This window comes from Gambusia affinis, linkage group LG09, assembly GCF_019740435.1.
Source record: "Gambusia affinis linkage group LG09, SWU_Gaff_1.0, whole genome shotgun sequence".
NCBI lineage: Eukaryota > Metazoa > Chordata > Actinopteri > Cyprinodontiformes > Poeciliidae > Gambusia > Gambusia affinis.
This window is the reverse complement of record NC_057876.1, coordinates 21,795-35,316: the sequence shown is the minus strand read 5'-3', so window position 1 is coordinate 35,316 and position 13,522 is coordinate 21,795. Positions and strand designations below refer to the sequence as shown.

The following is a 13,522-nucleotide window of genomic DNA, read 5'->3' as shown; positions in this document are numbered from 1 at the left end:
TCGCCGTCAAGCTTACCTCACCACAGTAAAGCAGCTCGAACCAGCTCTCCGTTTAAAGGGTCCAAACCTCTTCAGCCTGATGGGCTGGTCCCAAGCAGACTTTTTAAGCTAGTGTTGAGGAGAACACGTCAGGAGATGCTGCCGAAAGTCAATCTCCACTTCAGCTGGTGGCCCAATCAGACTGAGAGCCTGCAGCAACCTAACCTCCCTATTCACACCTGTTAACTCTTTCTAAGTAAGGGTAATGAGTACATCTTAATGATTACATTTTTTAATGAATCATTAGTGGGCCAGACTAAAATCATCATCAATCATAAGTTGGTACCGTTATGCCTAAGGTCATCATCGTGTTGGCAGAAATGTACTATAATCTGAATTATGCTGTAAATAGCAGAATCATCTGAAAATAATCTTTTTTTTAACCTCAGAATGTCAGTTAGTGATGGTGGTTTCCTCCCATGCTGCCATGTTTTTATGTGGTTATCACAGGCTATGCATTAGTAGCCCAGGAAGAAAAAACTCAAAATCTGCATTCTAAAGTTTAACAAGTGTAAATTTCTATTATTGCTGATTAACCTTTTTATAACTAACAAACTAGACACGAGTGACACCCTAAAAATCCTAAACACCATTCCCCAAATGAAAGCCAAGAGTGTCCCCTTTAAGATGATACCAAACACTATTATAGACCTTTGACAAGTGGTTATGTCATGAGCCTAAACCAGACCTGCATCAATCTCAAAAAACAGAGGTTGTCCAAAAGGATTAACTTAATGAGCTAATAACTATGACTCAGCTAACACTTTGGAAAGGCAATCATACCAAAATGTTATTCTAGAGACATGCATCTTTTCAAAAAATATGGATAGATTGTGGCACCCTGAAATGGACCAAAATGTGAAATTTTGGCCTCTGGCGTATAAAGGTGCAAAACATAGATAGCACTCAAAGTAAACCTGTCATTCTTTGGTTAACATGGGCTGAGTGGGAACATCTGGACTGATGGTTTGTGGCCTGGGTTCACTGTGCTGCACCCTCTGATCTTTCACAATTGAAAGTGTCTGCCCCAGAGCAGACGCCTTCAATTAATCCATCCATCCATTTTCTGTTCACCATTGTCCCTAATGGAGTCAGGAGGGTTGCTGGTGTCTAACTCCAGCTACGTTCCGGGGGAGAGGCGGGGTCACCCTGGACAGGTCACCAGTCTGTCGCACCTTCAATTAATTATCACTATTACTTCATTATTTTCTCTTTAGTAGTATTAATGCTACTTTACTATGATCAGTGCTTTTAAAATGTTATTTTTTCCTCTAGCATATCAACAAACACTATAAATACCCAAAGTATTGATTTACATCACAATAAAAAAAACAAAAAACATATGCCAGAACTGGCAGTAACCATAGCGAACCAAAAAAAGTCAAAAATCACATTACTGACAAACAGTGATTCTTTTCACACCCGTTTTTCCCCAGTAAATTTCTTTAAGGCAGTAACTGACACACACATCAAAAATCTATTTTCTATGAGAATATTGGAAAAAAGGGGACATAAGCTACTCTAGCAAAAACAGCAAATTCAGTTGTGAATTTGAATAGTCTTTTTCACCAATAGTGCTTTGAATTTGTTGTCTTACCAAACAATTTAAGGAAACAGATTTTTCACCTAAACAGAGATACTATTCTTGTGACAGAAAATCAATCAGCATAGGTTTGATAAAAGAGTATCAATATGATAAAATGAATTGTAACATTGAAACTGTTCTAAAATATTTCATGTTTCTATGTTCAGTTGATGACTGTGGGCTAATCAAGAGTCTACTCAGCCTTTTTATTAGAAGTCTCCATTCCAGCTGCTGCATACACCACAATACAAGAAATCACTTGACAGCTTTCTTTGACCTGAAGTTCTGAGATGTTCAGATCTGGTGACATCACATGGATAAGTTTTCACAAGAACATTTATATTACAAAAGCATGGTGCTGATACATGCACCCTTTGGCTAACAGGATTTTTGTATCTTGTAGTCACAAATAAGGAAAAGCTTAGTTGTGCAACCATCATGTAGCTTAAAAACCATGGCATTAATGAAATATAAGAAGGATGTTTAAACTATTAATCCTGATTTATAGTTTCATCAAACAGCTATTTTCTACAGAAGATAAATCAAAGAACATAAGGGCCATTCCCAATTTTGAGACATTCTTATACTTAAATTTTTAGGAGCAATAACGTGTGAGGAACATCCACTTTGTTGTTTACATTGCAAACATGAAATTAAGAGTGCATTAAGAAAGGATTAGCCCATGTTCTGGCGGTTTCCATATCCTCGGCGGTGATCATCTTTCCACTCATCCCAGTTTCTGTCTTTTAACAAAGAAGCTTCATCATCATTCTCAGCCTTTTTCTCTTTTTCTTCATCTCTCGCCTGCTCATCAGTGTTGTCCTCCACAGCAACTTTGCTCGGCATGCCCTGATCAGGCAGGACTCCATGTTTTTTGTGTTGCTCATACCAGTCATCCACCGTCATGGTGGGGAGGCTAGGATATCCAGCGCCGAGTACTTGAGCCTGTAGACAAGAGAAATGAAAACCATCACACAGTGACTCAGCATATTTTGAAAATGACAACCTATACTGCAGCTGATGGCAGACTGATCACTGAGTGAGCCTATCTGAACTGTTTTATCCTTTTCATTCCATCTATCTAGCAGTAGTACAGTGAACAGACCTAGATGAAACCGTTTCTTTAAGAGACTTAAAGTGAATATTCAAGGTTCTTTTAAATAGTAGAAAAATATTTTCTGGGGTCAAACTGAATCTAGTTGCTGTATTTGGTTTCTAATTAGCTAGTGAATATTTTAAAGATGGACTTTAAGAATGCTGACGATAATTAAAGTTCACATGAACTGTTGCCATCATCACACAAACTCACCTGTAAAGCATCTCTAGTGAGGATGAAGGGTTTCATGGGATTTCTGGTTGGCTGAGCTGGTTGGTTAGCAGGTCTCTGCTTCAGAACATCCCTGTTTTTAAGTATCTCCACCTCCTGGTCAATGGCCTCCATCTCCTCCAGACAAACAGTGATCCATCTCTGGACATTCAGAAGGTAAAATTCTCTGCTGACCTCGTCATCGGCCTGTCCACTCTCCACTACTTTGTGAACATCCGACAGTCTAGTCTCCAGTTCCTTTCTCTGTTGATACCGTTCAATCTTCGCTTGTCTCTTTGCTGCCATGGCAACCAAATTTGATGGACCTGCAGAAAAAGACTGAAACCACAGGCACATAAGTAAATCAAAGTCCATGAATTTATGTCTAACGGTATCAAGCAACAGGTGTGTTGCATCCAGTTAAAACAAGGATGTTGACAAATAAACTGTCAACATCTCTCTTCTTAGGCTACCAATATGATGGTAATTTAGTTCTATTTCCACAGCTGTGGTCTTGAAATAAAACAGAGTCCTCAATGTCTGACACTGAGACGAGACCAAATGCAGTAAAGTCCGAGATGAGAACCACAGAAACACACACACTACAGAAAAAAAATAGCATTTTTTGCCCTTATTTGCAAACTCCATGACTTTTCATCACGTGAAATTCCATGACTTTCCAGGTCTTGGAAATGGAAAAATAAAATTCCATGACGTTCCAGGCTTTCCATGACTGTTATGAACCCTGTCTGAGTCAAAAAGCGAAGCTCTCGATTTACCAGTCGATCTACGTTCCCACCCTCATCTATGGTCATGAGCTTTGGATTATGACCAAAAGAACGAGATCACAATACACGCGGCCAAAATGGGCTTTGGCCGTTTTTTTTTTTCTGAGCTCTCCCTTAGAGATAGGCAGAGAAGCTCAGATATCTTGGAGGGACTCAGAGTAGAGCCACATTTGCTTTGCTCGCACAGCTCAATGTGAACTACAAATGTTCACATTGAGCTGCACTTAATGTTCACTGGTGCACATTTAGAGATAGGCATTAAGCATGCAGTGAGATTGAAAGTATTAAATGCAGCGTGTGCATTTATGTCTCCACACGTTGACTGTCTGTGCTGTTAAAAGTCTGAGTTTCCAGTTAGTAGGTGCGTTAGTGGACCTGTAGTTCAGCCTGTGGAAGAGCTTTCGCGCTTGCCTGATAGTCGCGCAGCATGCTGGTTTGTTTTTATTTTATTTTTTGCAGCAACACAATGTATATCAATGCTTTGTCCACTTAATGTTAGGTAGAGATGCTGCGCGGCAATGTGCAGATCAGAAAAACTCATCCCATAAAGCTCAGGCAACCAAAACAATTTCGGTGGTGCTAATTGGCCCCTCCCCTTCCTGCTGCTAAAAACATCAGCACCACTAACAGCGTTTGGATTTAGTGAAATCTGGGAGAGGGGGCTGAGCAGTCAATTATAATAGTATTTTACTAGGATGTTTGAACACGTACATGAGATGTATGTGTTCATACACCTTATGTAGGTGTATGAACACATACACATCAAGATGTTTTTGTTTTCACACGTACACAAACAGGTTAAACTCGAAGAATAAACTGATGGGGCGTGCTCCGTTGACGTAGAGGTTAGCGCGCCCCACGTTTGGAGGCCTTCAGTCCTCAACGCGGCCGTCGCGGGTTCAATTCCCGGACCCGACGACATTTGCCGCATGTCTTCCCCCCTTTCCTGTCAGCCTACTATGAAAAAAGGGACACTAGAGCCCACAAAAAGGACCCCCTGGTGGGAAAAAAAAAAAAAAAAGGAATAAACTGACAGCCTCATATTGTTGCTATGGTAACAAAATAATCTAATTATGAATATTGTTCTTTGAACTTTTACAAAGTAAAGTTGCCAGCTCCTTAAAATCTTAAATTTAGATAAACAATTTAAATACTTATATTTTATGTACACTGAAACCATTAAATCAAATTTAGCACCACTGACATTCTCCTAGTTCATTTATGCCTTGGGACAGTTCTAAATGTGATCAGTGTTACATCGTGGTTTTAGATCCACTAACTGATTACTTAATTTGGATTGAATGGAAGTGCAAATAACTGCAATTTATTTTAGTTTTATTTCTTTTTATTTGTTGTTTCTAAGAATCTATAGTTGTGGGTTGAAAATGTCTTCCAGTAACAAAATTACCCAGTAATATTTTACATTTCTTGTCAACTTAACATCTTTTAATACAGGAACACAGTAGACCACCTCGGTGCCCTGACCACCTCGGTGCCCTGACCACCTCGGTGCCCTGACCACCTCGGTGCCCTGACCACCTCGGTGCCCTGACCACCTCGGTGCCCTGACCACCTCGGTGCCCTGACCACCTCGGTGCCCTGACCACCTCATTATCTAAAAAAGAATATTTCCACTGTGGGGTGGCAACATGTTGCTAAATCACGGAGTGGCATGACTACACAGCCTTCTGTCTGTGCTTCAAATACGGTTTAATGTGCAAGTCTGCAACTAAAATAACTAAGTTTTATTTATATTCACGTACAAAAGGCGATGTGTAAAATTAAATGTCGAAAAATATTTAAAACTTAAAGCTCATTTTTATGTCAAAACCTTGCGTTTTGAAAATAAACTTATTTAAACCATACTTGTAACATTGTGCGGAAGTTAGCATTTTACCTGTATATTATGAGTAGTACACATGTATATAAAGCTCAGGGTAGTTTTTACCTTGGCTTTGGAAAATACGCCCTCCGATGTTTCCTCGGAAACACCGTTTTCATTTGATGGCTTCGGCAGCTCAAACTGTGAGATGTTGTAGACATGACACGTCTTTAAGAAATCCATAAAGTAAGCCCGAGCTATCTGCACCGTCTCCAGCCGCTTGTGTGGGCTGCTCTGCTTCATGTGCAGGGCCCCGAGCAGGGCAGGGAGCAGAAGATACTTCAGGTCTGCAGTGGCGATCTCTTCCACCTCTTCGTTACGGCTAAACAGGTCGAGCTGAACAACCATCCTCGACGCGTCTTCCAACATGTTAATGCCGCGTTTAATGCGATGCACAGTGTTGGGGCCAAACGGTTCGTTTGAACTGTCCAGTTCTTTAAGTATCTTCCAACCACGCTCCAATAAGTCAGATAGTTTTAATTGTTCAGTGTCAGGAGTGGATGACTCTTCAGCCGCATTAGCCATACTTTCAGCCATTTTCTTCTTCTTCTTCTTCTTCTTCTTGTTCTTCTTCTTGTTCTTCTTCTTCTTCTTCTTCTTGTTCTTCTTCTTGTTCTTCTTCTTCTTCTTCATGTTTTATTTATTTATTTATATAGCGGTTGGCAAGCAACGTTTAGATGTGCATTACTGCCATCTACTGGAGTGGAGTGTGGATCGGGAAGCTAAATAAATGCCAGACTTTAAAATTCATGTCTTTGTTTTAAAACCTTTGTTTTCTTATTCTTCTTAGAGGAGGGTGTGAGTGGTAGAGCTGAGGAAAAGCGAGAGAGAGTGTTTGTTTATTTTCTACATTTGGCTTTTTCTACTGTTGTCACTGCGTGTTTATGTTTGCTTAGTTGTGATTTTTTTTTGTTAGTTTGTCATGTTTAAGAGGGTTTTGTTAGTTCGGGTGTGGGCGTCAGGTGCTGGGGCTTTATCCACGCTTTAACTCCGGCATTACTGGAACCGTAAAAGATAAATTATAAAACACCATATTTTTTCATTTTCTTAAGGATGTAGAGCTACGGTAATTAAATTACATGAAGAAGACCTTTACATATTATTAATAATATTTATATATCTCCACTAATTTTAGGAGGAATAAAATTAATAAGGAGACATGAAAAGCAACATGACCAACTATGATAAAAAATACCATTTACAATATATACATAAGAAAATTAATTGACAAAAAGTCAATAACTAACAAATGAATTAGGTTCACAGAAGAATAACAAATTTCGTTATAGCCAGGGTTGTTAAACAGATACAAACAAAAATTCACATTTTTGCTTATGTGGTGCCATATATGTTATTTTGAGGGATTGTTTTTGTTAGTAGAGTCTTGTATATGTAACGGATATTAGACATACAGGTGAAATTCTTGCTAAAATATGTTTTGTAAACATCTTTGTATGTATTTCATAACTGCCTTGTGATGGGTGGTTTTTGGCGCCCCCTACTGGTTGCCTATAAATAAGAGAGGAAACCGGAAATTCCACACAGACTGTTTTGCGCTCTTATGTGAGTGACTGGTGGACCAGTAGGGGAGGCTAACTGGATGTTTGTGTCAACCACTCATTACAAATTGTAAATTAAACAACTTACAATCCAACCAACTGTCCACCCGAGTCTGTATGACGGGACGGGTATAAAGGAAACTGTTACATATATAAGAAGAAGAAATAAGATGAAACTATTGAGTCTATCAAGGTGGAAATTCTCCTTAGACTCAAACTACAAAATAAAACACATTCATAGAATCACAATACTAACAATTTATGCATCAAGTAAAGCATCATCAGAGAAAAAACAGTATCTATAGTTTAATGTGTAACTAAAACCACTCTGAAGTTTTCCCAGGCGCAAAACAGTTATGTCTCATGATCTCTTGTGATCCCCTGATCTCGCTAGATCCTCTTTGGAGGGAAATGAATCTGAATAAATAGAATCACGTTATCTCAACTTAAATACATGTTATTCAAGTTGAGACAAAAATGATTGTCTTGCGTGAACTCGCGTGACATCCTGTGATCTCACTCGGCTTCAGCACAAGATCAGTCTGACTATAATGAATCATGTTATCTCAACATGATTAAATTTCATAAACGTGAAGTTGTTGAATTTCTAGTTTATTCAACATGATTGTATCACATCTTTGTTTGAAACATGAAATTATTTAGTTAAAAGTACATGATATTCTTTTGTTAATGTAATAACCCCCTAAGTTCATTTTTTACAGTGTGCATGGCACTAGGTCTACTGATATTTTTCCAAGCCAAAGCAATACATTTTTTTGCAGCTAGTGAGCTTATATCTATCACAGTACATTCTGATTTACTAAAGTTATGTTCCCCAGGGAACATAACTGGAACAATTTAGGATCCAGTGAAACTTGCTTTAAGATAATTTTTTCAACTATATCTTTCACCTCTGTCCAAAATGCTTTGATTTGTCTGCATTCCCACATGCAGTGTATTAGAGCCCCTTTAGAATTACATTTTACACAAAGAACTGGGATGTTATTATTGTATTTATTTAAATGCACAGGTGTAACATAGATACACATTAGCCTTTTAAATTGTAAAATTCTAAGACGGCTGTTTATGGACATTGTGTGAATTTTAATGCAAGCCTTTTCCCAATCCTGTTCACTGATATTTGATGATAGGTCCAAATTCCAGTTCATAAGCTTATTATTTGATTTTTCTAATGAGTCAGAGATCAGCACATTATAAAAGTCTGAAATGATGCCCTTCCTTGATTTATTCAGAGTCATTAACTTTTCAAGTAACCTAAGAGGGGGCTTGTAAAGGTTGTTGTAATTTGCTTTAACAAAGTTTCTTATCTGAAGAAATTTGAAGTAATGCTTTTTATCCAGCTTGAATTTGGTTTGTAGCTCTCCAAATGACAAAAATATATCAGAATTTGATGGGTAAAGGTCACCAATACTTTTTAAACCTTGCAGTGCCCAAAGCCTAAAGGTTCCATCTGCTCTACCTGGAGCAAACAGCTGATTACCCCATACTGGGCTAAACTGGGCTATGTTGTTTGGCTCCGCAAGATATTCCAAGAGACCTTTTTGTACATCCTGACAAGATACAAATGTGTACCAAGTTTCATAATTGTAGGTTAAAGCATGGTTTGGGGCTGATCATTTAAAATATTGTCTGGGGCACTATAGAGAAATTAGGCCATGTCCACCAAAGTTTGTTATGGATTCCTGTCGGCGGGCAGATAAGGATTTATCCAAGTGAGTTTGGAGCAGCTCGGCCCAAAACTGCGGAATTCAGAGCCAAACGTATGGCAACGGCGTTACAGGTCATTTCGCCACACCACCACGCCCACCTGCTCCATCAAAACCGGTCGGGGTTGGAATCCACCACACACCGACATGTCTTCTGTCTCTGGACACAGTTTCATGTTGATTAGGTCAAAGGGGTAAGATAGTGACTGTTCATAGTAAACATGACACTTCCTGTTCTCAGGGGTGTGGCCTAAGTGATAATAAAGTGATAATAAACAGTATGAAAACAATAGGCCTATGCAGCGCTTTGCTGCTCGGGCCTAATAATAAACAGTATGAAAATAATAGGTCTATGCAGCGCTGTCGCTGCTCTGGCCTAATTACATGATTCAAAACTACAAAGTGATGAAATAAATCAACTTTTTTCCACTTTCTCTCATTTTCTAGTTCTTCTCTGGACCTTTTAAAAGGTTTTCTTTAAAAAACTGACATATGTGTAACATGATGTTGTAGAGTGCACCATTGTAGTTCATACTTCACAGGGAAGTTTCTCAAGAGAGTGAGAGACCACCATCTTTATATTGTCATCATATCATTCTGTGGGCATCACAAGTTCCCATTTAATGAAATCTCCAACAGAAAGTATAGACTCTCATCTGTTTCCTTACCTCGCTGAAATCAAATGACGCTCCCATCACAAAGTACAGTGCATACTGTTGAGAAAAATGTGATTATTACGTCTATTCAAACCATACAACAATAGTGGGTGGAGGCGGATGTTACCATCACTACAAACATTCCACAGTTGTTGGACAGTCCTTCTTTAGGCAATTCCTGTGGTGTTTAAGAGGAAATTAAGGAAGGGGGAAGAAAATGAATGCGTCATTACTATAACAATAAAATTGAGGTAAAGGACAAACAGCCTTATCAACAGTATTGATTATAAACATCTAAAGCATGAATGGTTGGAAATAAGCAGTCTTGTAGCTCTAAAGAACCACAAGTATCCCATCAGAACATCTCGCCTTAACATCATTGCCAACAAATTCTGTCCATGGTCCAGATGGCATCTAATGACAGACATCTCTGGTGATACAAAGTCTTTAAGTTAAAAATGATCAAGGGCATATTTCACAACATACAAATGATAAACATGTATGAGAATGCAAGACAGTTGTGAGACAGAATGGCCTCTTGATGACCCAGCTTTAACCCATGTCTTGTTTAAAAAGAAACAAGACTGCTTAGAAAATGTATGTTTTATTGGATTTCAGGCATCAAAATGTTATTCACAAATTTAATTTGGATATTTACTCCATCCATCCATCCATTTTCCATACACCCTTGTCCCTAATGGGGTGGGGAGGGTTGCTGGTGCCTAACTCCAGCTACATTCTGGGCGAGAGGCGGGGTCACCCTGGACAGGTCGCCAGTCTGTCGCAAGGCAACACAGAGACATACAAGACAAACAAACATTCACACACTCACATCTAGGGAGAATTTAGAGAGACCAATTAACCTGACAGTCATGTTTTTGGACTGTGGGAGGAAGCCAGAGAACCCGGAGAAAACCCACGCATGCACAAGGAGAACATGCAAACTCCATGCAGAAAGACCCCCGGCCGGGAATCAAACCCAGGACCTTCTAGCTGCAAGGCAACAGCTCTACCAACTGCGCCACTGTGCAGCCCTTGGATATTTACTGTTACATAAATATGAATATTAATCCTGAACCTTTGTCCCCGTGAAACAACATACTGAATGCATGCCACTATCAAACTTATTCCTATAAAACCTTAATGTTTTAATGTGGTTTTCATCTGTAAAGCCACCAATAGAATCAAGGAAGAAAATCTCCCTATGCTTAGGCTTCAGAATCTGAAATAATATGTCACACTGATGGTGAACACTACCATACAGTAATAAATGAATTAGACAAATGTCAAGAAATGCAGTAAATATGAAAGTCAATTTCAAATAAGTATTGTACTAACGCATAGTGTCCAATGTCCAGGATGCCACACAAAAATCAGAACCCAGTCCAGATCTTGTGCCTGTGGCTTCCAATTAAATCACAAAATTAATATATTGTGGTGAATCTGACATCCAAAGCTAAAAAAATAATTTGATCAAAAATATGTACTGGTAAGTGCAGTGCTGGGTGAAGGGAAAGAGGTGGAAACCAGGTGTGGACTACATGACTGTTTCCTGCAAAAACCTTGACACCCTGGAGAAATAATACAAAAGGGAAAATCAAGGGGTCACGTGACCGAGAACCGGGATGGCAACACAGTGAACAACTCCGAGGACAGTCTTTGAAATTTTCTTTTAAAACCCTTGGAAAAGCTGTAAGCAAGGTTCAAAAGATACGACACTAATATGTCTAAAGCTTCGTCTGTGAGACAGTGTGAAATTTTTTCAAGAAGACGCAAGACAGCCACCAAAACACCATCAAGAGGTTTATGCTGTGTGCCGAGGTTTTTTGGGTCTTCTTTGTGGGTTCTTCTTCTCCTGCTGCTTTACTGTTTACTCACTAGAGGGCACCAGAGACCATCGCCTTGTCCACACTGCAGCGCACCTGTGTTGCATCAGCTCACCATCTCCAGGATTCAAAAGGAGCAGACCACCAGCACTTCATTGCCTGAGTGTTTTGCCAGCACTGGTACACAGAGCCCTCCAGAGCTATTTCTCTGTGTTTTCCATGAGAGATAAACTTGCAGTAATCCCTCGCTGTTTTCCTGTTTACAGGTGCTTTCCCATGACTTCCTGAGAAGACTCTGTTCTGGTTTCTTTGATTTCCCTCTCTTGTGACGCCGTGGTTGTCCGAGCGCCACCGTCACCCTCTCCGTCTGATCCCTAGCAGACTCCTGATATCTCCAGCTGGCAGTCGGACCGCTCCTCCATTTTTTTCCCCACCGCGCTCGAACTTACCTGTCCGCTCTCCACCGCTGAATTCGCGCCTGGATTCGAGTTGCTCCTCTACTATTTCTTTAGGACCTGGATTTCTGTAAGGACCCACGCTAAGTGACCTAAGCCCCGAACCTGTAGAATCATCCCTCCTGGACAGACAAAGCTTCTCCAACAAGTAAGATCGTTTATTATTATCGTTGCAGTTCCGCTCTCTGACTGCCCTCAAACTCATCACCTCCTCTATCGCTCTGCAGTGAACCAGATGCCGCCGTGAGCCCGTTCCAGAACCCATTTCACATCTCACTGTTTGCAATAAAAATCATTTTACTGATTTCAGTCTCTCCTGTGGTCGTTCTGCATGTGGGTAAAGAAATTAGCCAACATGACAAAGGGATACGTTTTTGTCATCTGTTTAATTCACATCCTAAGATATGCCTGACAATCTTTGTCATTTCCACGTTTATGAGATTGACTTAAAGTTGTTGGCCTATTTTCAAACTTGAGAGATCACACATTAGCCGACAGAAATCCTAGGTATGACTGGTCGATTGGGTCCGATCATGCCTTGTGGTGTCTAACAATGGGCACAAAATAATGGCTACAAGTCCATTATTGTCCCATATAAAATGCTGCCAAATGTCCCATTATACATCTTACCATTTTAAAACCAGGCATTAATCAATGCTTTACTACAATTGTAAGAGTGGAAATGCTTTTTATGGAGTTGTTTTTTTACTGAGGAAATCAGTCTAACCTAAACTCCCTTTACCTTGCTTACGTGTGAAGCACAAAACTGGACAAATATGGCTTGGGAAGCAAGCTGTTTGAATAAGATAAGAACAACACTTTGATTAACTGGCTTATTCGGCAACCCTGAAACGAAGCAGATGTGATGTCAGGAGGTTTGAACATTCCCAAGAAGGAGGCCCATACACACTCAATTCAAAGACTGCCAGAGATCCTAAGTAATAGCATGCGCAAAACACAAGCAGCAATACTATTGGTCAAAACTTACCAAGCCACACCAGTGAAAATGAGATTCTATAAAACAGGTTGATCCTAAGAATACGAGGAGATTTTGGGTTAGGGTTACAGTTATAGTACTTTGGTATGGATAAAATGGCAACAAAATCCTCCCGAATGTCCCACATAAAATGCTGCCAAATATCCCATATAAAATACTGCCAAATGTCCCATTATAAATACTCCCAAATGTCCCATAGTATTTGCTCAATTTTAAGCTCCAGGCCTGGTTCTCTGTTGCTCCATCTGGTGGGGAAGAAAATGTATTGCTCCCGCTTTCAGTGCTTGATTTCGGGCTTATTTATTTAAATGTTGCTCCCTTTGACCTCCAGGCCTGGTTCTAGTAGTGAATTTCTTTAAAATAACAAAGTATGGAGGCATCCAGGGGTCAAATTCAGGTCTGTAAGCCTCTTTCCAGGCACTATTTTCAGGGTTTTTATTAATTGTGGCTCCCTTTGACCTCCAGGCCTGGTTCTATGGGTGAATTTCTTTAAAATAGCAAAGTATGGAGGCCTCCAAGGGTCAAATTCTATTCTGAAAGCCTCTTTTCAGGCACTATTTTCAGGGTATTTATTAAATGTGGCTCCCTTTGACCTCCAGGCCTGGTTCTATGGGTGATGTTCTTCAAAATAACACAGTCTGAAGGCCTCCAGGGGTCAAATTCGATACTTTAAGCCTGTTTGCAGGCCCTATTTGTATGTAT

General features: G+C 39.8%; 1 protein-coding gene across 1 annotated transcript; it reads right to left on the bottom strand.

Moving 5' to 3' along the window:
- Positions 1-1,811: 1,811 nt before the first annotated feature.
- On the bottom strand, positions 1,812-6,232 carry igbp1 (immunoglobulin (CD79A) binding protein 1). The gene is made up of 3 exons (XM_044126772.1): positions 5,667-6,232; positions 2,934-3,269; positions 1,812-2,569 (listed from the first exon to the last, which is right to left on the bottom strand). The coding sequence occupies exons 1-3, from the start codon at positions 6,135-6,137 to the stop codon at positions 2,300-2,302; spliced, it is 1,077 nt and encodes a 358-aa protein (XP_043982707.1). The 5' UTR covers positions 6,138-6,232; the 3' UTR covers positions 1,812-2,299.
- Between the last annotated feature and the right edge of the window lie 7,290 nt (positions 6,233-13,522).